The sequence below is a fragment of the Rhamphochromis longiceps genome, linkage group LG15 (genome assembly GCF_057381845.1).
Source record: "Rhamphochromis longiceps isolate RC_006_pf linkage group LG15, R_longiceps_female_GT1.1, whole genome shotgun sequence".
Classification (NCBI taxonomy): Eukaryota; Metazoa; Chordata; class Actinopteri; order Cichliformes; family Cichlidae; genus Rhamphochromis; species Rhamphochromis longiceps.
The window spans coordinates 29,444,287-29,470,694 of NC_140571.1; the positions used below are offsets into that span (position 1 = coordinate 29,444,287).

General features: G+C 40.9%; 4 protein-coding genes and 1 long non-coding RNA gene across 9 annotated transcripts in view; 3 read left to right on the forward strand and 2 right to left on the reverse strand.

Annotated features, from left to right (window-relative positions):
- asb2a.1 (ankyrin repeat and SOCS box containing 2a, tandem duplicate 1) overlaps positions 1 to 447 on the forward strand; it is a 5,191-nt gene extending 4,744 nt beyond the window's left edge. Inside the window, exon 10 of one of the 2 annotated variants that reach the window (XM_085381342.1) lies at positions 58 to 445. In XM_085381342.1, coding sequence (XP_085237468.1) covers positions 58 to 185 — 128 coding nt within the window. In that variant the 3' untranslated portion in view covers positions 186 to 445. Of the gene's footprint in view, positions 1 to 57 lie in introns of both variants that reach the window. The other variant, XM_085381343.1, reaches the window with a different exon arrangement.
- Positions 1 to 3,650, reverse strand: part of LOC146652911 (uncharacterized) — a 4,433-nt gene extending 783 nt beyond the window's left edge. The window contains exons 1-5 of the long non-coding RNA XR_014907508.1: positions 3,510 to 3,650; positions 2,333 to 2,516; positions 1,625 to 1,783; positions 699 to 742; positions 41 to 161 (exon numbers count right to left, since the gene is read on the reverse strand). This is a non-coding gene — a long non-coding RNA (uncharacterized LOC146652911). The remainder of the gene's footprint in view (positions 1 to 40; positions 162 to 698; positions 743 to 1,624; positions 1,784 to 2,332; positions 2,517 to 3,509) is intronic.
- On the forward strand, positions 2,312 to 4,271 carry lyset (lysosomal enzyme trafficking factor). Its single transcript, XM_085381352.1, has 2 exons — positions 2,312 to 2,425; positions 3,579 to 4,271. Exon 2 carries the CDS (start codon positions 3,587 to 3,589, stop codon positions 3,956 to 3,958), a length of 372 nt encoding a protein of 123 aa, XP_085237478.1. The 5' UTR covers positions 2,312 to 2,425; positions 3,579 to 3,586; the 3' UTR covers positions 3,959 to 4,271.
- LOC146652913 (uncharacterized) lies at positions 4,172 to 15,066 on the reverse strand. The gene is made up of 2 exons (XM_085381353.1): positions 14,859 to 15,066; positions 4,172 to 4,579 (listed from the first exon to the last, which is right to left on the reverse strand). Exons 1-2 carry the CDS (start codon positions 15,052 to 15,054, stop codon positions 4,485 to 4,487), a joined length of 291 nt encoding a protein of 96 aa, XP_085237479.1. The 5' UTR covers positions 15,055 to 15,066; the 3' UTR covers positions 4,172 to 4,484.
- Positions 14,950 to 26,408, forward strand: part of ubr7 (ubiquitin protein ligase E3 component n-recognin 7) — a 30,441-nt gene continuing 18,982 nt past the window's right edge. Inside the window, exons 1-6 of one of the 4 annotated variants that reach the window (XM_085381345.1) lie at positions 14,950 to 15,067; positions 15,652 to 15,788; positions 18,711 to 18,891; positions 23,643 to 23,776; positions 23,893 to 23,953; positions 24,153 to 24,248. In XM_085381345.1, coding sequence (XP_085237471.1) covers positions 18,775 to 18,891; positions 23,643 to 23,776; positions 23,893 to 23,953; positions 24,153 to 24,248 — 408 coding nt within the window. In that variant the 5' untranslated portion in view covers positions 14,950 to 15,067; positions 15,652 to 15,788; positions 18,711 to 18,774. The remainder of the gene's footprint in view (positions 15,068 to 15,651; positions 15,789 to 18,710; positions 18,892 to 23,642; positions 23,777 to 23,892; positions 23,954 to 24,152; positions 24,249 to 26,408) is intronic. The other 3 variants (XM_085381346.1, XM_085381344.1, XM_085381347.1) reach the window with 3 other exon arrangements.

A 26,408-nucleotide genomic window follows, 5' to 3' on the forward strand; every position in this document is an offset into this window, starting at 1 on the left:
TTCAGTGTTAATAGTTATTCTAGTGTGTTTCCAGGCTAACCAGTCTGTTTGTTTCAGCTCCACCGCGCCCACTGCTGCAGCTCTGCAGGCTGCAGATTCTTCACCTGGTTGGTCGCCGTTGGTTGAAGAAGTTGCCACTCCCTGGGGGTCTGATCCGTTTCCTGCAGCATCAGGAGTTGATGTAGATTGACTGATGTTTATAATCTGGATGGTTTGACTGAGAGTTATTGATTAGCTCTGATTTTTATTTTTATTTTTTTTAAGTTGGTACCCTGATGGTGCTGGAGACAGCAGTGGTAATCCACTCTTAATGCTGCACGAACCTTTTTTTTTTTTTAGTTTGGATTTTGAATAAATAAATGCCACAAGTCAAACCCCAGGGGGCACAAAGACTTGGCCTAAACAGCCAAGATGACTCTGAACTGTCTCTGACCGATTTTGAGTGATTCAAAGTCCAGACTCAAAGGTTTTTTTTTTTTGGGGGGGGGGGGGGTTGTGTGTGTGTGTGTGTGTGTGTGTGTGTTGTTTGATGTGTTGACATACTGCAAATCAATTTCCCATTGGGGACAATAAAGTTACCACTGAGCACTGAGACTGATCATCTGGGGAGACTCCTGAAGGTCTTCACTAATGACTCCCACCTAAATGGAGACTGAGAGGGTCTTTCTGATCAAGCAATGCAAGGCCTGCATATTTACCCAGGAATCATTTGAGGATCTGAAGGTTTCTTGTTCTGAATAATCTGAAAGAATAGAAATAATTATTTTTTTAATGACAAAAGAAACAAGGAGAAAGACTGTGATCCTCATTTTCAACTCATGACATTGTGGAAGGACAAAAAAAAAATCAACTTGACGGGGAAATGATTAAAAAAAAATACAAAAACAAACATATTCTGATTTGCTCAGGGTTAATATCCCGAAGAAGCAGACAAGATGTCCAAAGCTTTCCTGACTTCACTTTATCTAAACTGCTTTTTGCAAGGTTTGAAATTATTTGTTTAATTTTCTTTAAATGAGTCTAGAAGCTTTATTTCCCAAAGTAACTGTTTTTTTTATCATTAATTGTTCATAAATTGATAAAACAAATCTGACTTCACCAAGCATTTTAAAAGGAAGATACATCCATCCATTATTGAGTTGTAGGTTCTTAATCATACTTTTGTCCCTGAATATTTAAATTATTCCACGTTAAACTGGAATCTGGTTTCTTCATTCATTTTCACCTTGTTTGAGTGAATATTCTGAAATATCTTGATAAGCTCATAATTTAGCAGTGCTCTAGTGTAATGTTCAGATGAACAGAATTGCATCATTAGTGTACAGTGAGAGCATTTTCAGTCTGTTACTAGACAGATTTGTGAACTGTTACAAAGATTTGCTGTTAGTCTGAGAAGCAGTGGTGATGGTGAACAGATGTTTTGTCAGCTGTTTTTGATAAATTGTTACTGAGCTGACAGCACAGCAACCTCTCATCTCTGTGTTTAAGTCTCTGTACCTCACTAACAAAGACTGTTGATTAGTTAATTGATTTGACTGTTTACTGATGTTTTGATGTAAATCGATTCTGTTTTATTGTGAAAGGGCCTTAAATCTAGCCTGGAAGAAACAAAATATTACTTTACCAGGAAAACAACCAGCATCATCCTGAATCGACTTCAGTCCCACTCCAGGTGAGCAACTTTAAGGTCCACATTGAAGCAGTCCTAACCCGGTCCCAGCTCCTCATCAGATGCTGCTTCACCTCAAAGTCAACTCTTCCATTACCAGCCAATTTTCACTGCCTGGTGATGGAAGAGGTTACACACATAATGAAAGTAATGGCTGCTATAGGTAAATCAGTGTGAGAGGAAACACCCTATATGAAAGTGTTTGTGTTTTAAATGTTTGGGTCTGTCAGACTGGAAATGAGCTGCTATATTAATAAAGTTTAGGCTGTTTGAAGGCAAAGAAAAACTGTCTTAAAATCCAACTGTGTGAGAGAACAGACTGATCAATATCACAGCTTTATGATTAGGACACTGAAGAACTTGATGGCTTATATTTGATGATTTCATTAAATTAATGAAATTTCATTAAATTATCAGCTGAATTTTATCATCTGAGACTCTCAACTATAAGATTATTCAATGAAGGATCCAAACTGCCACAGAAACAAGTAAAAGTGAACAAAGACAAACGAACATGAAAATGATTAAAATCAGTTTGTATGCAGTTATATTTGATTTCATACTGACTTGTAGTATTAACGCGCTGATGTGTAATGACGCTGTTTAAACAGCAGGCGGCACTGTGTAACACATGACGTAATCCTTTGGCATCAGGTGACTTACCCGGAAGAGAGAGACGAGACTTCACGGGAACAACAGCGATCAAAACACGATCCTGCAGCTGGATTTTAATTTGAAATATCAGCGCGAAGGAAGGTAAGAAAACATGAGCTAACAGGCAGAGAGGAAGATGGAGGCCGGTAGGAAGCAGCTCAGTGTGTCATCTACAGGGAAGCCGTGCGAGCATCTATGGCAGCAGGAAAGAGGGCCAAAGACACACAGCTATTAGCAGGCGTTAAATCAGATAAAAAATGAATGGAGTCTGGTACAAAGCTCACAGCGCTAAGTTGAAATAAATCAGAACAAAGACGCAGAGCTACATGCTAGCACAGTTTGGATTAGAGAAAAATGAATAGTCTGGTGCAGAAACCACAGCTCTCTGTTAAAGTAAATTAGTGCACGGAGCTACATGTTGGCATACTTTGAATTGGATCGGGGGTGGGGGAACTCCAGTCCTCGAGGGCCGGTGTCCTTCAGGTTTTATGTGTCATTGATCCAAGAGAGCTGATTTAAATGGCTAAACTACCTCCTCTTTATTTCTTGAAGTTCTCCAGAGTTGTGGTAATGAACTAATCATTTATTTCAGGTGTGTTGACCCAGGGTAATATCTAAAACCTAAATGACACTGGCTCTTGAGGCTGGAGTTCTCCACACCTGGATTAGATGAAAAGTGAATTGACTAAGGTGGGAACCGTGGCTCAGGGGGTTGGGAAGCATATCTGTAACCGGAAGGTTGCCGGTTCGATTCCCGGGCTCTCTGTCCTGGTCGTTGTGTCCTTGGGCAAGACACTTTACCCTACCGCCTACTGGTGTTGGCCAGAGGGGCCGATGGCGCGATATGGCAGCCTGGCTTCTGTCAGTCTGCCCCAGGGCAGCTGTGGCTACAACCGTAGCTTGCCTCCACCAGTGTGTGAATGCGAGAGTGAATGAATAGTGGCATTGTGTGCCTTTGGGTGCCTTGAAAAGCGCTATATAAATCCAATCCATTATTATTATTATTATTAACTGAACATTAAAACCTGCAGTCTCCAGTGACAAACTGTTTCTTAGATTTAAATCAGATGGAATTGAAATTGACAGGGGCAGAGATTGTTTATCTCAGCACTGATGGAGTAGTTATTTCATTGATCCTAACATTGATTGTTGATTTGCTCTTTTGGATGATGTAATGACCTCTGACCTGTTACTGGATATAAGAGCACTGATGAATGTTGATCTTGTTTTGATTTTTAATCTGTTTCTTCCGCAGTATGGAGGATGATGAACTTCCGTCAGAGGATGGGATGGGTGGGTGTGGCTTTCTACTTGCTGCTCAGCGTCATGGCGGCGTACTACATCTTTGAGGTCCACAGCTTTAGTTTGGAACGTGTGCAGAGAGCAGGTACCAGCCCATCGGCTCCACCTCCTGCTATCACTGTCCATGGATCACTACTTCCTGTGTGGATGTGGGCATTGATCTTCCTGCTGCCATACTTGCAGCTCTTTCTCTTCTTGTTCTCGTGCACAAGGGCGGACCCCCGCGCTGTTGGATACTGTGTGCTTCCTGTCTGTATCGCCCTTCTGTACAGCCGCCGCCATGCCGCCAAATTGGCCAATCACAGGGCAGCAGGATCGCTCATTGACACGTAGGGGACGACCAATCAGAGAGCCTCCCACGTGATGAGGGGTGGGATGACAGCAGGACTAGTTTGTGATGTCATTTCCTGTGTGCCTTTTAAACACTCCTACAAGTTTTGCCCTGATTGCGGCCTGACAGGAAGTTCTGCCGCTCTCAGTACAGACTCACAGCACCCTGTGAAAAAAGCCCCTCCCACCAGTGGCAACCAGTCTTTTTCCCCTCTGTTTTTTTTTTTTTTTTTTTTTTTACTGTTGTGACATCAGTAATGTGTTGTGATTTGTTGCTTGGCTGTGAGTCACTTTATTTGCATTAGTTATTTGTTTACTGACAATGCAGTGATGTTGCCATGGTTACCTGATACATTATTTAGGTTAAGGTTAACTGAAAACCTCACAGCCAATCGGTGAGCAGGATTCCTCCGAAATGTGGTACTTTTCTCTATTTAATGAGTCACATGAAACACTGTTTACCTTGACATCTTTATTGTGTCGTCAATTTAAAAAAAGAAAAATCAATGTGAAAGTGTTCTCAGGTGTTTCAGGTTCGTGATCTTTTTGAGGGAGGATGCACTTCACAGTTCTCTTCTTCCTCAGCTTTCTCGTCCTCTTCACTGCTGTCTTCTTCGTCCTCATCTGTGACAGGTGAAACAGACAGGTGATGATTCTACATTGAACCTGGAGCATCAGACACCTGCAGTAACCAGCATCCTGCCAATTCACCAATCAAAGCGCTCAATCCACCAACAATAGTTCTTCAGTGACAATATCACAGTTAGTGATTCTGATTGTTTGATCAGGTGAGACAGGTGCTACAGGTGTTTAGCACTGACATTCATCAGTGCTCATATTTATTTATTTATTTTAAATGAAACCTTTATGAAGTGAAAACAAACATTGACAAAAGGACACAGGCAGAGGTCAGTGCTCAGGTGTGCACTGGTACGATTATGTTTTAAACATTGTTTTTTTGTATTTTTTTTTCTTCTGAGAATAAAACAAACCAGCTGTACGTAGAACCGTGTTTGTGTCATTAATCATCAGCACAAACTCCGGATCAGATTGTGGATGTTCAGGATGAGGTTGTTGTCTAAGCACCACTGTCTGAAGTGTTGGCTCTCCTTTGTAGTGCTAACCAAAATAAGCCAGTGTGAGCTCAGGTTCAATGTTTGTCTCTGAAAATGGCGAGATGCTTCAATTTTTGGAAGTGTCTCGCAGGGCAATTTTTTCCGTGTTAAGGTTGTGCAATTTGCAGTAAACAATGTGCTCAGAATTGTGTGACTTGTTTAAATACTCTTCTGTTGAAAGTGAAAGGCTTACAAATACATATGCACAAGTCCAAAGATCCTACTGTTCACAACTTTCAATCACAATCTGACTATGAGCATCTTTAATACATACAGCAGATTTTTAACAGAAAGAAGACTTTGCGCTCCGCAGACATCAGTAAATCTGACCCTAAATGTTCCTCCTCCTTTAAAACTCCAGCCTCTGTAATGAAGGATATTTTAACAGTCTGTTCAACAACAGGGTTAGAACACGTTATGAACTAAGATGTGTTTTGTAGTCCTTCTCCAGCACATTGTAGTTTCAACATGGCAAACATCTTACGTCATATCGTTAATGAGAGATGAGTGTAAAGCCATTCCAATTGTATGAAGTTACCAATTCTCAGGGGTCTCTCTTCTCTTTTCTTATCTTAAGTCCTTAGCAATTCTCCTATTTAACCTTCCCTTTATATTGGTAGGCAAAGAGATTTGGAATAGGAGGTATGAGGTACTCAAAATCTCTTGAAGTTCTCCAGAGGGCTGGTAATGAAATAATCATGTGATTCAGGTGTGTTAACCCAGGGTGATGTCGAAAACCTGCAGGGAGTGTTAGGAAGGTTATTTTTAAAATGTATTCCACTACACATTACAGAATACATGGCCGAAAATTAGGGCTGGGTATCGTCACAGATTTCTAGAATTGATTCGATTCCGATTCACAAGGTCTTGAATTGAATCGATCCACGATTTGATTTGAATTGGGGAAATTTTGCATCAGACAATCAGAAATATTATAATTCTTATCACGTATCAGTACATTTCCATATTTTTATATCTATAAAAAGAAAGCTGACACTTGTGAGACTTTATCAAAGGTGTAAGCATCACAGCAGATGCCTTTGTGTCAAAGTAACTGAGGATAAAACACAGAAAAACATGAAGGCGATTTTCCTTGCCTGGGATTTTATAGCAGATGACCTTAACTATTCTGCAGTAGATCAAAAATGAAAGAATACCATTAATTAACCTATGAACATTACCTGATACTGCTGAAGTGAAGCAGAGCAAAGTTACAGAGGTTTTATTAGAGACACAGCTAAGCGTATTGCAATTTTGCATAATTTTTACAAAGTTCAGTAGCCTATTGAACACAGAAATTGGTATTTCTTGTCGGAAGTATGTAAAAGGAAAGAAAACAGCAGCCGACAGTGCATGTTTACATCTTTGTGCAGAATCTGTTTACCTGCCCTCATTTACTGTTTTAGCTGTTTGGTGGTTGTTGAAATTTTGTGAGGTTTAAACTGAGAGTCTGGCGTTTCGGGCAAAATTAATGTATATTTAAAAATCGATTCAGGATTTTAATGAATCGATATCACGTTATCCAAGCTACAATCGATTTTAATCGAGAAAGCAATGATCAAAACCCACCCCTACCCAAAATGTATTTTGTAACATAATCTGTTAAATTACTCAATGACAGTAATGTATTCTGAATACTTTGGAATACTTAATATATTGTCATGGGTTTTACAGCTACATGAATGTAGTATTGCTGTGTTACATTACTATTACTGAAGGCTACTTGCTATAGCAATACCAACTAGATTTTTAAATCTTAATATAAAATGAGTAACAGTATGGTGGACATCAGGTAAGGCTGCACTTTTTTGCAGTGATCTTGTATAGAAAACTATTTCTGTATCATTAATATGTTTTCTTTTTGTCTGTTAATAATCATGTGGAATTGCAAATGAATATTTGTAGCTAGCAGGTTGTTAAAGCTATCCATCAAGTCTAAAAAAAGCATGTTAATATGTGGAGATCCTGAAGGCTGCTCCAAAAATGATCAGATTATATTTTAAATATTTATTCAAGTCTCTTCCAAACTCCAGCTGTTTATTTTAAGTTTGAATATTTACTAAAATAAAAATAAAAGCGTTCTAACATCTCACTTGTTTGTTTTTATTCAGGCATACATGTGTACTATGTTTATTCAGGGAGATTAAGCTTGTGTTTTAGTCATGTAGTGTGGTTAACTGTATGAAGCTTATTAGACATTGTGAAACAGATGATATTTAAAAGCAAATTTTGCAAAGTGCTTAAGATAATTAAAAAAAAAAAATTCTTAAAGAAATCTACTACATTGTGTGCAATTTTTTTTTATGTCATGTGTAATTTCCATTGCAAATATTACTCAAACTTAAATTAAGAGGGAATGGCAGTAAAAACTCCAGAGCAGTGATGCCATCATGTACATTGCCATACAATGCCATAGAACAATCACGCTGCGTTCTTGGGAAGTTTGGGCTTCCTTGTGAGTCCGGACTCGCGTACCTGAGTACAGTGGTCCCTTGCTATAACTCTGTTCACTTTTCGCGGCCTCGCTGTTTTGAGGCTTTTTTTTGTATGCAATTTTGCATGTTTTTTTTTTGGGGGGGGGGGTTAACAGCGCATTGTGTTTGTCGAGGAAACATTTTGCAAAGTCACCTGCGTAGCACCCAAAAGGCAGGGGAAGAAACCACTGCACAAAAAGTTGGACTTCTAAAGGAAGGTAGAAGTTGCCGTATTTTTTGGACCATGAGGCGCACCCTCTCCACTGAATTATAAGGCTTATTAAGCGAAACAAAACCGTCAGATAAGTATCTTGATGCATGCTCAATAATCCAGGTAGACGTCAGATAAGTACTTTACTCAACTCATTCTTCTTGCTTCCACTGCCTCCACTTCCATACATTGATTCATTAATGGTGAATTCTCTCGCAGGTGCTCTATTCCCATGTTCTGGACCTGAAAACAGGGCTTGGTCTTTGGTTTCATTCTGTAATACTGGACTTATTTTTCTACGAAGCTTTGAACTTTGAGAGTGTTTAAACAAGAGAGAAAAGTGTGAAAATGTTCACAAAGTGTGTAGTGAGGGGTTTAAAAGCCTTGAGACATGTTGACTGTAGCCATAGCAACTGTGCAAATACTTCCGTGCTACCTCTCCCAAAATGGCAAAAAGAAAGGCAGAAAACAGGAGCTTTCTGAACAGGTGGGAGACAGAATATCTGTTTACTAGGGGTGCAACGATATTCGTATCGATATTGAACCGTTCGATACAGTGCTTTCGGTTCGGTACGCATATGTATCGAACAATACAACATTTGTAATTTATTTTATCAACTTTCCTTCTGACAATGCTGTCTGTGTTGAGCGCTCAGTGAATCTGCGTTCGACTACTCCGCCTAGGCTGCACTGTCGAGCGCAGATCCACTGAGCGCTCAACACAGACAGCATAGTCAGAAGGAAGAGCGCAGGGCAAGCTAGCGAGACAGAAGTTAAGCTCTCCTTGCAACATGGACCTCCCCCACCCTCATTCAGATCTGGCGTTTGGAATTATTTTGGTTTTCATGTGACGTATGACCCTGAAGGTAAGCGAGTCATGGACTAAAGTAAAACAGTATGTTGGATGTGCCATGCAATGCTCAATTACATGGGTGGGAACTAGTGTGTTAGCGCAGTTAGCTCGTTAATGTGTTGGCTGTCTAGCCCCATGCACGGGGCGATCGGCGGTAGCTCATTAACGGAGATTTGCCGTGTTGTGGCGTTAAGGTCATTTCAACGAGATTAACCTGAAAGCACTAGTGGGAACACAACGAATATGACTGCACATTTACATCCTAGTGCAAAGACAAAAACAGCAAGCATGCTACTAACTTTAGCCGAGTCATTTAGACAGCTGTTAGCACATGATTCTCCTTATGCTGCTGAGAATATAGCCCAGAAGAAGCGGATAGTATAGCTTTTATTTTGGAAAGAGACATTTCTCTGTAATAAACTCTCTTTTCCAAAGATGAGTGATTCCTCAATCAGATACAGGGCTCGCAATATCTCTAGCCCGACGTCCCGGTGCTAGAGATTTTTTTCAGTCGGGCTACCAAAATCTATCTCTGCCCTGCCCGTCGGCCTATTGTAGGAAGGAAAAATATATGTCAATGCTTTTGCATTCTTTCAGAAATGTAGCTGGGTAATTATGTCATTGGCATCGGTGAGCCACTGTCAATATGTGACATTGAAATCGCGTTTGAATTTGCGCTTGTTTTTTTGCTTTCACTTTGCAATCGTGCGAACTGTGTATAGAGAGCGACAGCACTGATCTGTGAGTGATGATAATTTGTGCACCAATTCCTCTGACATCGTCTTATTAATCGTTAGCTTACTATGCAAACATGACAAGTGAAATCTCCCGCAGCAAGCTTAAACATGTGAGAGGTTGATCGCGCAGAGAATCTCTGAGCTTATGTGAGTGCGTGTGTAAAAGCAGCAGGATATATATTTTAGTTCTGCTGAGCCAAATAAGACAGGTCAGAAAAGCTTACCACAAAACGGAGAAGTTATGACAAATCAGACTATAAGGCAAAAAGAAAGTGCAGCTTTATGGTTTCATGGACAAAAGAATTTCTGTGGCTGCAATATGACGAGCTAAATAACCAGGGCTGCACATAAGTGGTCTGCAGGTGCGCATTCGCTGTCAAAATAAAAAACACGCAAAAAGGGTTAGGGTTAAATTTAAAAACTGTACTTTTGAGTTAAAATATATATTTATAATTTTAATAAATGACAAATTAAAAAGGCATGAAAAAAATTTTTGTATCGAAAAAATATCGAACCGTGACACCAAAGTATCGAACCGAACCGTGAATTTTGTGTATCGTTGCACCCCTACTGTTTACCTATGTGAAAGACTGACCTATTTGTCTTGTATGTGGAGCTAATGTGGCTATAACCAAGGAGTACATTAGACGACACTATGAAACGACACACCAAGACAAGAACCTGGACAATGTCCAGGTTCTTGAACCTGGACATGATTCAAAGGCGTCGGAAAACAGAAGAGATGAAAAGAAGTTTTGTTTGAAAACAGACTATGTTCAAAAAAGCCATATCACAAAGTGAGGCTGCTGTAAAGGCTAGTTTTATTGTGGTAGCAGAGATCGCAAAATCAGCCCGGCCCTTCAATGAGGGAGAGTTTGTGAAAAGGCGAATGATCAAAGTTTGTGACCTTGTGTGCCCAGAGAAAAAAGCAAACAGTCCATAAGTCCATTATGAGTCCATAAGAAAAGATTCATTCTTATATCTGGAGGAAGATTTTTTTTCAATAAATATTAATGTTAGCCCACGACTTTGTTCCAGTTTTGAATTTTGGCCCACTGTGTATTTGAGTTTGACACCCCTGCCTTAAGACATCTATAATAATTGTAAAAAATGAAGTTGGCTACTTCACGGATTTCACCTGTCTCAGGTTATTTTTAGAATGTAACTTTCGCGAAATACGAGGGACCACTGTATCGAGAAACGGCCTAACAGTCTGCAGTGAACTAACCACACCTAACACCAGCTAACAATGTTAGCTCGGTGGAGAGTATCCTTCATTAATAGTAATAAAAAATCACACAGCAATAGTACATACTGAAGTTTCGCACATTACATTCTTCTTATGAAGTGGTGTCGGAAATGCATTCCTGCCTGTGGACTGCTGGCTCTGGGTCCATTATGTAAATGACGCCACCAGCATTAACAGGACCCTTACATTACAGCCTCTAATTACGTGTTTTGTTTGGGTTTCCAGCAATTAGAATCAGAGAAACTGCATTAATCCCAGATAGAAATTGAGTAAAAAAATTTAAAAAACAAAACAAAAACACTACTCGAACATGGCCCGCTCTCAGCCAAGCAATATATGACTACATTATGGGTAGAACTTTGTGCATATTGAAAGAATGTCTCATCCTAGGAGGTCTGTAACATTCTAGGGTGTTCACCCCCACATATAGGAGCATGAGAGAGGTCGTAGCTTGTCTTATTGTTTTACGGTAGGATTAACGTAGCTATGTCAGTTTTAGTTTAAGTGCCTTCTTTACATATGGATGAACTGTTGGATTTTCCAGACCAGCAGGTTAAGGGAAGTCGTTTATGGGACCCCCCCCCCCACACACACACGTACACCTCCACATTCCAATGTAAGGAACAAATGCTTACTGAAGTATAAATAAAGACCGGGGCAGTTTCTCAGTGCGAGTCTCAGTTCTGGAGGCTGCCCTTGCTAGCAAGAAGTTCTGTGTGTTTCTCTTCTCTGAGTCTTTACTGAAGAAGTGTTTTAGAGTATATTTCTTGACAATGTGTAAAAACAAATGGATTTACGCAGGTATTTTAGTTCTGCTGAGCCAAAAAAGACAGGTCAGGATGAAGAAGGGACAGGCAAAGAAAGGCCTACCACAAAGCGGAAAAGTTACGACAAATCAGACTACGAGGCAAAAAGAAAGCGCAGTTTTTTGGTTTCATGGACAAAAGAATTTCTGTGGCTGGAATATGACAAGGTGAATAACATGATGTTCTGCCGGGTGTGTTGGGACCAGTAATTTTAGGAAAGACCCCATCAGAACCCATGAGAAATTTCTGCATCACAAGAAATGCATTGGTGCTCAGTCTGCAGCATCTTTCCCAGAACAAACACCCATTGCAAAAAACATGCTAAAAATAAACCAAGCACAACAAGAAGTCCTGAAAAAGCTGTTTAGAACTGCGTACTATGTGGTAAAGAGTGAACTACCATTGGCAAAATTTAGCAGTCTTTGCAAACTTCAAATAGCAAATGGCCTAGATCTTGGTTCCACAATGACCATGCTTGCAGAGAGTTTATTGGAGCAGTAGCACAAACTTCAAGAGACTAGAATAAAAAGGAAATTCAAGAAAGCAGGTTCTTATCCATTCTTGCAGATGGCAGTACAGACACTGGTATAATAGAACAGGAGTTGGTTCATGTCAGGTATGTGAGAGATAATAGTGACATAGCTACATACATGATCAAATTTCAGCCAGTCAAGAGTACAAATGCTGCAGGTATTTTAGAGGCTATTGAGAAGCAGTGAACACCATGGGTATCACAGAAGACACGTGGAAAAAGAAAATAGTGTGTGCAAATGTTGATGGTGCTGCAGTGATGATGGGTGAGAAAACAGGAGTAGCTGGGAGACTGAAACAGAGGATACCCCACATCATAACAATCCACTGTGTGGCACACAAACTAGAGCTAGCTGTGCTGGGTAGCGTGAAAAGCTGTGACTGTCTGGTAAAATTTGAAGTTACACTGAAAACCATCTTAAAGGTGTACTACTATTCCCCAAAGAAGCGAAGAGAGCTGACAGAAATAAGTGAACTGCTAAATGAGAAGCTGCCACATTTCAATGGCCTGAAGAGCACACAGTGGGTTCCAAGCTGGCTGAGATGCCTGAAGGCTGTGGAAAAAAAATTACACTCCCACTGTTGTTCATATGGAGAACATGGCAGAAGGAAGTGATGTCAAAGCCGAGGATGCAGCCAAGGCTAAGGGGGTGGTGCAGAAAATGAAGACTGAGAAATTTGTTTCTGCATTCTGCATTCCTGCATTTCATGTTGGACTACAGTACCATCTTATCCAAGTGCTGTACTGATTTTCAGCATGAAAACCTAACACCCCCCCCCCCCCCCAAAAAAACAAAAAAAAACAAAAAACAAAAACCTAAACATTACACCTAAACAAATCAGTTAGTTGAGAGCACCACATCACGCTTACTCAGCCTGAAAACAAAACCAGGAGAATATCAGAAACCCTTGGACACAAAGTTCACAGCGAACCAGGATGGTAGCATTTGCTACTGTGGAACTCAGCTAACAAAAAGTCAGCGACCTACTAGAAGAGGTGAGGGCACAGACAGAGACACCTTTGGTGCAGAGATTCAGAAGATTATTGACAACACAGTCAAGTACATGGACAACAGATTTAAAAATCTGCATGGAAAAACCTCTCTCTAGTTTCAAGGTTTTTGACCCTCCCACTCTTCCCTACCCTAGAAAAGAGTTGGCGAATTATGGGGATGAAGAGGTGGATTATCTTGTCACACATTTTGCCTGTTTGCTAGATGCAGAATAGAAAGAGAAAATTCCACAAGAGCAGATGGATCTAAAAATGTGGCTTGCAGAACACCGGGGTAGCAAAGTATATTGCTTGTACAGAGATCTCCTCTCTGAGAATCCAGAACACCTCTCTCATATCTTGTTGCTGTTGAAATTAATGCTGACACTTAGTCCATCAACAGCCATCTGTGAGAGAGGACTTTCTTGCATGAACCGAGTGAAGAAAACACATCTCTACACCCTGAAACACTGAATGACTGCATGCAAGTCTCCATTAATGGGGAAACAGTTGAATCTTTTTGCCCTGACAAGTCGATTCATGTCTGGATGCTTTCTGGAAAAGGTTCAAGACACCTGGATCATCAAGGAAAGGAAAAAAGAAGAAAAAAAAAGACAAATGAATTCTGAAGTCTTAATCCAGCTCAAGATGCTATAGATTCCTGACAGTAACACGTTCGGTCCACTGGTAAAACGTAGTTCTATTAACCTGTGCTCGATTGCTCTGGAACAGGTGTTGTGTCAAAAAGTGATCGCCTGCCAAAAACTGATTTCTAATGTTTCCATGTGTTTTTATGTCTTTTTAATTATTTACCAACATACGTAAAGATGACTTCGGTGAACATGGTTTACAAAGGGGTTATATATAAAATTTAAAAATGACCTGTTTTTCAACTATCTTTATAACTCTGTTATTGTACTTACATTATAACCAATCCGGTCCTTTTTGTCCACTTAAAATATATTTACAGAATGATTGTAATATTTGTTGCAATTTCTGCTTTCTTCTTGGCCAGTTTACTCTCACAAAAGACATTTTTAATGTCAACGAGACATTCTTTTAACTGCATAAATAAAATATATACAAAAGTCACTGCCAAAAACTGATTGCAGCTTTAGCAGTTTAAATACGAGCAATCAGTTTTTGGCACAACACCGGAACCAGATGTAAGTCCCAAAAAAACTGAATTTTGGAACTAAAATTGAATTTTAGAAATGAAACTGAATGGTGAGAAGTGAAACTGAAATTATTTGAAAGCTACATTTTTAAAGGATAAAATACAGTTTCAAAGCAAATGAATTCATTTTCTAAATATAAAATTCAATTTCAATTTAGTGACAATCATTTTCAAACCAATATATTAAATTTCAAATTAGGCTAATTCAAATTTAGTTTTAAAAAGCATTTATTCAAGTTACAATTCAGATTCAATCTGAGCAATTCAAATTCGAATTTAACTTATTCAAATTCAGTTTCTGGTGGCACAAAGTTCTACCCACCACTACTACATGCTCACCCAACTAAGCTAAACTTACGCCCGACCACATTAATCACCAAAATTGGGGAAGGAGAGGGGATAGCCTAACATATGAAACAGGAAATGACCGCCGTGTATTCCATTTATTCCAACAAAGCAACTGTATTCTGATTACCACCTATTTAAACTGCAACGGAATACAGTTACTCATATTTTGTATGTTAAATATGTAACCCCGGTACATGTATTTCATTACTCCCGCTTCACGGGGAATTGAAGCCTGGAGTTCCCCACCCCTGCTCTAAGTACTCACGGCATCACTCCGAGTCAGGCTCAGTGCCTTTGATACCCTCTGCTAGATTTGTTTAGCAGGTAATAAAACAGAGGCCTAGAAGCTCGTTCAGCACATCTAGCTATCTTTCTGTTACGCCTGTTCACAGGTAGTTTTTTGTAGCTCACCTTGTGCGCATACTTTTTCACGCTCAACAAGCTCGCTGAGCAGCTGCGACACGTTCTGGTTCAGCTCGGAGATTCCGCGTATCAAAGAGCTAAGGTCTGTTTCTACCTGCACGCTGACCGTCTGCCTCTGCCCATCTCTGAGTCTCAGCTCTGTCCGCAGCGACGCCATCTTCCTCGATGACGTCATCGCGGACATCTACTACTTTCAGGTTCGCTTTATGATTTATTTATCAAAAAATCCTCGTCATGTGGAACTCTGATCTACACACCGGAACTGAGTAATAGTTTACAATAACGGGCTTTAAAGTTTCAGGGGTCAAACTTTGCTGATGAGTCATGTTTGGAATGAAAGCTGCGCTTTAATCAGTTGTAGGAGGACATTCGTTAAACACGTGAACGCGACACAGCGCTTAGCTTATTTTTTATTTTATTTATCAGGTAATTATTATAAACTTTATTAATATTCAGACTCAGTATATAATATTTATATTGTACGAACGTGATCCTATATTTTACGAACGTGATAATTATGTATATTGTAATAACGTGATATTATGTTGTTCAAACGTGAAAAGTATATTGTACAAACATGATAGTATATTGTACAAACAGGAAAAGTATCTTGTTAGAACAATAAACCTTTCACGTTATAACGTGATACACTTGTATTTTTCTTTTGCCTGGGTGGCAGCATACGCTTCCGTACAGTGGAGCTTGACCTGTTTACTAATTTTATTTGTGTTTTTGTTCCGGTGACGTCTCGCCTCACCGTCCCGCCAAATACGATCTGAAGAAGTGAACCGGAAGTTGTCATTGGTTAATGGTAGCTAGCAGCTCGATGACACACATCAGAACATCGGACTTGATTATTTATTCTTGGTGCTTCATCGACTAGTTCACAGTCAAGCGGAGCAATCTGACCCTAGATCGGTGAGTGTTTTTGTTCTCAGAGCGAGCAGCCTTAGCATTAAGCACGCTGCCCGTTCGTATTTACCGAGGATGCGGGCTGGTGCTAACTGGCGCTAACCGTTAACATGCTTATTGATTGTCGCCGGTGTTCCAGATCTACTGGCGTTTAGATCAACTGGCGTTGGTCGAACAGATGTGTGGCAGTCTTGCGTTTCAGGAGCTGCTACCGACAAACCAGCAAAAAAACGCCAAATGTGTCACCTGTGACACTTGTGAGGTTATCTCAAACACACTCCGTCAGTCTTGATGCTGTTGAACAACAAAATGTTTAAAAATGTGGCGAGTTTATCTGGTGATATCCTCATTCGCGACACGATCGCGAAAACGGCAAACAATTAATACCACGCCGATGTTGTTCACAGGACAGCAAGAGTAAACGATCGGGAGACTCTTGTCGTCGTTATCGTTCCCCTCGCACGTTTTATTTCTCCGGTTTCAGCGTTTTTGCTTCACAACTAAAGCGAGCAGTTTACTTTGTGCACTAGCATGGAGTCGAGTCAACCAGCGCCACCTCTGGCCAAGTGCCACAGCCTACAGCCAGATCAACCTGTGACACACATCTGCACCACGTTTGATTTCGTTTCTTGCACAACACATTTGTACCTTTCAATTGTGTCTGTTTGTGCGTCATGCAAATAAACCTTTGAAATGAATGAAATGATATCATATATTCCTTATTGGCCTACATTTGTACAAAATTCCAAATTATATACACAAAGTCATAGAAATCACCACTCCAATTGGTCATCATGATTTTGATATTCTCTTTTCCCATAACAATGAAATACACCTTGGACAAATATGACACATCAATATTTCATTAGTGTTGTCACATCACATCATGTAAGCATCGTCTGCCTGTGTCCTTTCCCTGGAAATTAATATTTCCAGCCAATATACGCAATTCATCAACATGGCTGGAGAGTTGGTAGTTATATATAAAGTCAGTGACTCAGGTGTGTCGCTTGGTTTGTCATCTGTTTGTGAGACTGGAGGAGACGTAGAAATCTTTTGTTTTAAATCTTAGTTGGGAAGATTCCTGTTTTAAAACAAGCACTTTTTGTGAGAAATGCAAGAAGTACATCTGCAGAAAGCACACAGTTACATTCTGTCCATCATGTGGACAAAATCGAAAATGTTGAGCATTGAAAAACTGAGAACGTTGGGCAAGTTCAAAATACGTGTTTGTAAGAACGAAAAACCAAATTGTTCCTAAAATAGTTATGTTGTATGTCTGTGTTCTACATGTTTATCTGATGGGAAATAAAGTTGCTATTGTTTTATTGCAGTTTTTGGATAATTCTGAGTGGATTTACACAGTACGGATCTAAGTGACCCGCAATAAAATCAATGTCAATTGTTTGTTCTTCAACATAATACAAGGGTTAATTTCCAAAACTTGCTTATGATCTTCAATTTGTAGCAGATCCACTATCACACAGCAGCTGGAGCAGTTTCAAATGGAGCTCAGTCCACTACTGCCATAGCCTACTACTAGATTAACTTGTGACACATCTGCACCTGCTGCTATGATCACATTGAGTAGAGGCTGAGTGGCTGCACTAACCCCTGGTACATCCAAATCTACCAACAAACATGTTGAAAGATGCAATGCCAGCAATGTGGATTGTCAACACTGAAAACAATCAGTAAGCAAAGACAACAGGGATCATTTTTTTCTGTTTATTTAGCACCCACAACATTTGTAGTCGCCTTCTGCACAGGGGAAGTCCACACACACTGTGTGGTACCACTTTCCACAGAAGGTGCATTCATTCTGCAAGACTGAATGAGATTGTCAGAGTCATTGTCTGACTGTTTATTACTAATCACCTGCTGTACATTCACAGTAACTGCCATCTCCTTACAAATGTTTATTAGATTGACCACACTTATGCAGACTGTATATCACAACCAACTCTTACATGTTCGTTTGCAGAGGGAAGACACAGGCAGACTATGCTAACGACATGTGATGTTACAACACTGGTGAAATGTTAGTGTGTCATATATTTGTTCACCACATTTTTCTTATGGGCAAAAGTATTGATATCAGGATGGTGATTCTTATGACTGTGTATGTCATTTGGCATTTTGTACAAATGTAGGCTGATAATAAATACATGATATCATTTCATTAATTTCAAAGGTTTATTTGCATGACGCACAAACGGACACAATTGAAAGGTACAAATGTGCATGACACGAATTCAAACGTGCTGCAGATGTGTGTCACCAGTTGATCTGGCTGTAGGCTGTGGCACTTGGCCAGAGGTGGCGCTGGTTGACTCGACTCCATGTTAGTGCACAAAGTAAACTGCACGCTGTAGTTATGAAGCAAAAACGCTGAATTCGGAGAAATAAACCGTGCCAGGAGAACGATAATGACGACAAGAGTCTCCCGATCGTTTACTCTTGCTGTCCTGTGAACAACATCGGCGTGGTGTTACTTGTTTGCTGTTTTCGCGATCGCGTCGCGCGTGAGGATATCACCAGGTAAACTCGCCACATTTTTAAACATTTTGTTGTTCAACAGCATCAAGACTGACGGAGTGTGTTTGAGATAACCTCACAGGTGACACATTTGGCGTTTTTTTTTGCTGGTTTGTCGGTAGCAGCTCCTGAAACGCAAGACTGCCACACATCTGTTCGACCAACGCCAGTTGATCTAAACGCCAGTAGATCTGGAACACCGTACGCTTCGTAGTACGCGCACTTCGCTGACTACGTACAGAGGCAGCAATATAACATAGCTAACATTAACAGTGCAGTGAATCCTGCTTGTGCCGTGACATTCAGGACTGCAAACCAAGCAGCATTCACTGACTTTCAGCTAGTTGTGTTTGTGGATATATTACTGACTGTATATTGATCTGTGTCTAGCCAGTAATTCTTACTGCTCTGCCCCTCACCATGGTGACCTATTTGTGTACCTGAGCAGAGGAGGATGTGTGAGGAACAGACGGTGTCTCTGGTTGATGTTCTGGAGGAAGATGAGGAGCTAGAGGAAGAAGCTTCAGCTGTGCTGGCAGGAAGTGACTCTGACCACTGCTCCTATCCTCAGGTGAGTAAAACGTCTGGCAAAACATCCCCACAGACTGATAAACCTATCTCCACTAAGGTTGGGCATATGTAAAAATTTTCCAGCCGACAATCTTCAGTCCAATAGGTGATATATTTGCGGAGACTTTTTGCTGGGTGGTGCAATATAATCATTCACAGTAGGGCTGCCACAAATGATTATTTTGATAATCAACTAGTCACTGCATTACAGTATACAATATTATTGTCACTGCTACATTTCCGTAACGTATACCAGAAATTATTTCCACTACTAATTAATTACCGTTGGGCTCAAAGGTCCTATTAATAAACTGTTAACAAATGTGTATTTATGAAGACGATTTGTGAGACTGGTAAACTTATGATATGTACGATGGTCTTTCGTTCTACACGGTGCATTTCAAGGTCCTGTACCCATCCTTCGGTAAACTGTACCTGGGCTTGTTGCAGTGACCTGAAGTTACTAAAAACTTCATGAGTGTATGCACTCACTCCAAGAACTGTATAATTATAAATCTGAGCATGGTGAAAGTTGGGCAGCACGCTAACGTCTTTTGTCCACTCTGTGTGCTCATAAGGGTCTAACCCTTTCACTCCTTTGATTTTTTTCCTCGTATCTTTTTTTGACTTTTCATCAAGTCTGTCTTTGTACGGACCGGCATTGTTCTCCTTCGTTTTGTACATACCTTTTTGGGGGCCAAAGAAAAAGCAAGAATGTATTGGAACCGGAGAATGAACGTTTCGCGGTGCTGCAAATGCTTGCATTTGATGCGGTACTTGGATTGTTTTGCCACGAGTTCCCGGCATGCAATGCGCGAAAGTCACGTGGTCTGTCAGCCTCTATAAGTGCTACCTCCGAAGGATGTGGCCCCTGAATTTGGACACAAATACCGGAATTTGGACATACGATACCGAAGACTGCTGCTTCTTCTTCTTCTTTGGCGTTTAATGGCAGCTGGCATCCTTGTAGATGGACTGCTGCCATCTTCTGTCCGTTATTACACTCTTAAATCCTACTACTTATTCCTGCGTCTTTCAGGATATTGCCAAGCTTCAAACGACGCCTCGACTATTAAATAACCTGTAAACATGGTTATAGTTTCTCCTTGTTTCCCTCCCCATCACTGTTTTTTTTTTTTTTTGTTTTTTTGTTTTTTTATGTAAATAAAGTGTTTGGGGCTTTTTTCTGAACATAGGCTACTTGCCTTTCTTTCTTTCTGTTATGAGTTTCAGTAAATGAATTGTTGCATTTTGGCGCAGCTGGAAGAGGGTGCTGTTAAAAACAGCTATTATTTTTCAGTTAACTGCTTCTCTTAGCTTCAACCAATATTATTAGCAAACTTACTGTGGGAGGACTCGACTTAAGCGGTCAAAGAAGTGCAGGAGATGATGCTGTCCAGTGTAGCAAGTGATTTATTCACCATTTTGTGACCCAAACAATATTTACAAAGAAACAAATAAGAAACTCAACTCTATAATTAACTCAGTTCAAATAAACATAACTGAACTTAAATCAATGGAAATTAAGGTCAAACTGCACACAGCTACACTGACCTGAACCTTTCTTTTGAAACACCTGAGTTCTTCTGCTTAAATACTCCACATAACCAAACAATTTGTCCTCTGGACTATTCCATTCAGTAGGTAGATAAGATCAACATGATTATATTCAAACCTCTACTACTCCTCTTTACTGGCAACATGAACTCAGTGGTGTAATCAATACATATTACAACAATAAATCTATTTCTTCATAAACCCTCTAAAATCAACTTTATTAAATTATAAGAGTTCTTCCCCGTCTGCACTTGGTCTCTTCCTGTGACCTCAGATGAACCCAGAAGGTATAAAGGAGGAATTAAAACTACATTTCCTCCTTTTGTTTCTGGAAGACAGGTAGGTAAGGTAAGTTCTAAACAATACAAATTAACAGTTGAAATAAAGAACATGTTAACTTAACAAACTTGTAGGAATTGATTTAAACCAAGATGTTATATTATATAATCTGTAAAAGTGCAAAACATAAACAAACCCGGGATAGTAGATGTTTGCCTATTGCAGACTATATATGAAATATGGTTAAATCAAAACAATAATGTTGACTAAGAATATAGACAAATGGTCTTCTCACCCACTTTGTCACACTTACTCTTGGGCAAATAAATAAATAAATCTCTCTTGTAAAAATGATCGATGATAGGGTCAGTCTATCATCTACTGCTGATTATGGGTTTGAGGGTAAAGGTTTGATACATTCTCAATCATCCAGGTAAGTAAATCTCCAAAAGTTGATTCTGTTCATCTGGACGTAGCGTCCAGATGAACAGAATCAACTTTTGAAGAGGGTAAAGGTTAAATAGAATTCAAACATAGCCTGTGTACAGATCTGATTTGAAGTCAGCAGGTACAGTGTAGGTGTTCTGTTTTAGGATCAGATATTAATTAATTAATGAACAATGAAACTGTTCGAAAATTGTTTGCTGCTAACAGAGAAAATTAAAATAAAAAATAGAGTTCCATCTATTATTTATTATCTATTTACTGATGCTCATTAGAAAAACACAAAGACGTTACATAATACGTCCGGAGGCAGCCGACAGGTATCAACAGGCCAAGCGGAATGCGGCTCGGGCAGTGGCTGAAGCAAAAACTCGGGTGTGGGAGGAGTTCGGAGAGGCCATGGAAAAAGACTTTCGGACTGCCTCGAAGAGATTCTGGCAAACCGTCAGACGTCTCAGGAGGGGAAAGCGTTGCTCTACCTGCACTGTGTATAGTGCTGGCGGAGCGCTGCTGACGTCGACTGAGAAAATTGTCAGGCGGTGGAAGGAATACTTCGAGGACCTCCTTAATCCCACTGACACGTCTTCCGAGGAGGAAGCAGAGTCTGGGGATGAGGGGAATGACCCGCCAATTTCCGGGGGCGAGGTCACTGAGGCAGTTAAACAACTCCTTGGTGGCAGAGCCCCTGGTGTTGATGAGGTCCGCCCCGAGTTCCTGAAGGCTCTGGACGTTGTAGGGCTGTCCTGGTTGACACGCCTCTGCAATGTTGCGTGGAGATCAGGGGCAGTACCTGTGGACTGGCAGACCGGGGTGGTGGTCCCCATCTTTAAGAAAGGGGACCGGAGGGTGTGTTCCAACTACAGGGGGATCATACTCCTCAGCCTCCCTGGGAAAGTCTATGCCAGGGTGCTGGAAAGGAGAGTTCGTCCGTTAGTCGAACCTCGGATACAGGAGGAACAATGCGGTTTTCGTCCTGGTCGCGGAACACTGGACCAGCTCTTTATCCTCTCCAGGATACTTGAGGGTGCATGGGAGTTTGCCCAACCAGTCTACATGTGTTTTGTGGACTTGGAGAAGGCATTCGACCGTGTCCCTCGGGGTGTCCTGTGGGAGGTGTTGCGGGAATATGGGGTGTCTGGCCCATTGCTACGGGCCATTCGATCCCTATACAACCGTTGCAAGAGCTTGGTTCGCATTGCCGGCAATAAGTCGGACTCGTTCCCGGTGGGTGATGGGCTTCGCCAGGGCTGCCCTTTGTCTCCGGTTCTGTTCATAATTTTTATGGACAGGATTTCTAGGCGCAGCCAAGTGGCGGAGGGCTTTCGCTTTGGTGGCCTCAGAATCTCATCTCTGATTTTTGCAGATGATGTGGTTCTGTTGGCCTCATCGGGTGAAGGCCTCCAGCTCGCACTGGAACGGTTCGCAGCCGAGTGTGAAGCAGCGGGAATGAGGATCAGCACCTCCAAATCTGAGGCCATGGTTCTCAGCCGGAAAAGGGTGGAGTGCCCACTCTGGGTCGGGGATGAGTTCCTGCCACAAGTGGAGGAGTTCAAGTATCTCGGGGTCTTGTTCGCGAGTGATGGGAGAAGGGAGCCGGAGATCGACAGACGGATTGGGGCTGCAGCTGCAGTAATGCGGACGCTGCACCGGTCCGTCGTGGTGAAGAGGGAGCTGAGTGTAAAAGCGAAGCTCTCAATTTACCGGTCGGTCTACGTCCCTACCCTCATCTATGGCCACGAGCTGTGGGTAGTGACCGAAAGAACGAGATCGCGGATACAAGCGGCAGAAATGAGCTTCCTCCGAAGGGTGGCTGGCCTCTCCCTTAGAGATAGGGTGAGAAGTTCGGCCATCCGGGAGGGGCTCAGAGTAGAGCAGCTGCTGCTCCACATCGAAAGGAGCCAGCTGAGGTGGTTCGGGCATCTGACAAGGATGCCCCCTGGGCGCCTCCTGGGTGAGGTGTTCCAGGCATGTCCCACCGGGAGGAGGCCCCGGGGCAGACCCAGGACACGCTGGAGAGATTATATCTCTCGGCTGGCCTGGGAACGCCTTGGTATTCCCCCGGATAAGCTGGAGGAGGTGGCTGGGGAGAGGGAGGTCTGGGCCTCTTTGCTTAGGCTGCTGCCCCCGCGACCCGGCCCCGGACAAAGCGGATGAAGATGGATGGATGGACGTTACATAATATATAAAAAGCTTAGGAATCTTCTAGCAATAGTGATGCTATTTTCCAGAGATCCAATCGGTCAGTAAGTGGTGATGTCATAGCTGTTAATCTCTAATCTGTAAATTAGCATCTGTAAATACGTAAATTTAAAAAAAAAGAAAAAAGTAAAAGTTGGTTCAACTTAAGAATAAGTGAACCATCTTTATAGTACAGAAGATTCAGGGTTATCTCTGAAGTTACCTGGACTGGAATAAATCCTTCCTTGTAGTGCAGACCTCATGTGACCAGACATCTCTCTCTCTCTCTCTCAGGGCTATGTGAAGCGGCAGGCTCTGTATGCCTGTAACACCTGCACGCCAAAGGGCAGCGAGGCGGCCGGCATCTGTTTGGCGTGCTCCTACAAATGTCACGAAGGTCATGACCTCTTTGAACTGTACACTAAGAGGTGATCAATGCTTTTATTGATAAGTTAGTGACTGACCAGAAACTACTGGTCAGTTTCTGCAGTTATCAGTTCACACGGTGAGGTGGTCAATACAACTGTCTCTTATTCTGGTGCAGGAACTTCCGCTGTGACTGTGGAAACGGGAAGTTCTCGGAGCTGCAGTGTAAACTCCATCCGGTGAGTCCTCGTTGACCTGAGTCACTAGCAGGAGGTACCTCAGAGCACAGACATTTGTGTTTACCTGACAGATCACCATGATAACTGATGCTGATCACTTGGTTGGGAGCGTGTCTGATTCTGTGTGTGTGTGTGTGTGTGTGTGTGTGTGTGTGTGTGTGTGTGTGTGTGTGTGTGTGTGTGTGTGTGTGTGTTCCAGGACAAAGATGAGGTAAACAGTCTGAATAAATACAGTCAGAATTTCTTTGGAGTTTACTGCACCTGCGGCCGACCGTACCCGGACCCAGAGGATCAGGTAACCTCTCTCACCTGAGAAATCAGACCACTACTGACCCTTATACACAGATCTATAACCCAGTATGAGCACGTTTCAGTGACCTAAGGCTTTTGCACACCAAACGCAAATCCATGTGAATATTTTGCTTGTTGAAAATATTGTTTGGACTCGTACTTTTTTTTTTTTTACCCTCTTTTTTTTATGTAAATAAATGGTTCTGACCAATCAGACTATTTGGAAACCACTGCTATTATAGCTGGATCAAACTAGAAGTGTTGCTGTCTGCTCCTGAAATTCAGATAAACCATGCTTCATGTCCACTTCATTTCTTTCATAGTCCATTCTTTTAAAGGGAAAACTTTTCCAAAAAACGCAACACCTTAAGTGTGTACATGTGTCACATGAGAAATTCAAATCCAAAAAATTATTTTTGTCATTTTTTTTTTTCTCAGCGCAGTCGGTTTTAAAGGCCTTTAGAAATTTAGAAATAAAGACTGTTAATGACATAAAGAAGAAGGAAGTGCCTCGGTGGAGAATGAGAGAATAATGTCTGGTGATAAACTTCACCCTGATGATGTCCTTCACAAAACCTTAACCCATCCTCAGACAGTAAAACAAATCAGTACTTTACTGATCTGGGCCTGTTCCAGGAAGCAGGTTCGGCAAACTCTGAGTTTAAAAATACATTCTGAGTTTCATTTTCAGAACTTGATCAGAGTCAATTAACAACTGGCTATGCCGACTCTTGAGTTACGCATGTGTGTGAGTAGAAACAGCCATCATCAATGAATCCCTCAAATGATTCACTATGGTAAAGGATAAATAGAGAGCAGAGCTGCTATTTCAGTCCAGCAGACAAAGGAATTTGAACATGTGTCAGTGCTGACTCATATTTATTTATAAAAACAGGATGGGGAAAAAAGGGTCATTTTAATCAGTTTGGGCAACTCTCATCATATCAGTGGAACAAAGTTGGTTATAAAATATATAATTTTATTATAATGTTCTTGTTCATTAATTTGACCTTAACAACTTGAGGTTTTATTAGATGAGCGTGAATCCTAACTTTACATCTGGTTTTAAATCAAATAATTAAACTGTAATGTGACAGATCACTGATGTACCTGTGAGATTAGTTACCCATGACAATAGACTACAGAGTGGATCTGCCCTCAAGTCTGTTTATGCCCATTTCATTATTTCAGTAATTCCAACAATAATAGTAATGCTAATAAAGAGTTACATTATTTCTGCCATTATTAGATAAAAATGCTTTAAAAATTCTTCAAACGCAAATGAAACTGACTAAAGAGAGGTTCAGGTGCTCCTGGGCTAATCAGATTTTTCAGTCGGCATTCTGGAGAATGTCAACTGAAAAATCTGATTAGCCCAAGTGGCTATATTGATCCGAAGAACAGTCCCATTTAGACATGAGTCCACGGTTAGTGATCAGAATGGTCGATTTGTTCTGGTGATGGGCCATATTCATGCAACCCATGTTACTTTATTGAATTTATATGGTCCTAATTTTGATAGCCCAGCTTTCTTTCAACAAATATTTTATTTATTACCTAGTCTCGCTGATACTCATGTAATTTTAGGAGGCAATTTTAATTGTGTACTTGATAAACACTTGGATAGATCTACTCAAACCTCCCAGTTGTTTAACGCTTCGACTGTTCTGAATAATATGTTGAGTTCTACTAACCTAGTTGATGTTTGGAGACTGTGTAATCCTACTGGTAGAGATTACTCTTATTTTTCACAAGTGCACAAATCGTACTCCAGAATAGATTTTTTTTTTTTTTGCTTGATTCTAAATTGATGTCTAACGTTGTATGCTCAACTTATCACAACATCTTGATCTCCAACCTCTTTAGTCCTGGACTTCTGTGGTACGAAACAACAGGGTAACTGGCGTTTTTACCCGTCAGTCCTGTCTGAGACATCCTTTTGCCAATTTATGACAACTAAAATATCAGAATTCTTGGAAACTAATGATAAACAAGACGTTTCTGATTCGATTTTATGGGAATCCTTTAAACTGGTAATGCGAGGAGAAATTATTTCTTTTGAATCTTCATTAAAAAAAGAACGCCGGAAATGCCTGTTAGAAATAGAAACTGAATTAACACAGTTAGAACAGGACCACAAGGCCTCCTCTTGTCCCTCTTTGTT

Coding starts and splice junctions, on each gene's coding strand:
- lyset (XM_085381352.1), top strand. CDS start 3,587: ATGATGAACTTCCGTCAGAGGATGGGATGGGTGGGTGTGGCTTTCTAC.
- LOC146652913 (XM_085381353.1), bottom strand. CDS start 15,054: ATGTCCGCGATGACGTCATCGAGGAAGATGGCGTCGCTGCGGACAGAG. Junction 4,580..14,858: donor TGAAAAAGTATGCGCACAAG/GTGAGCTACAAA, acceptor CACCTGTCACAG/ATGAGGACGAAGAAGACAGC.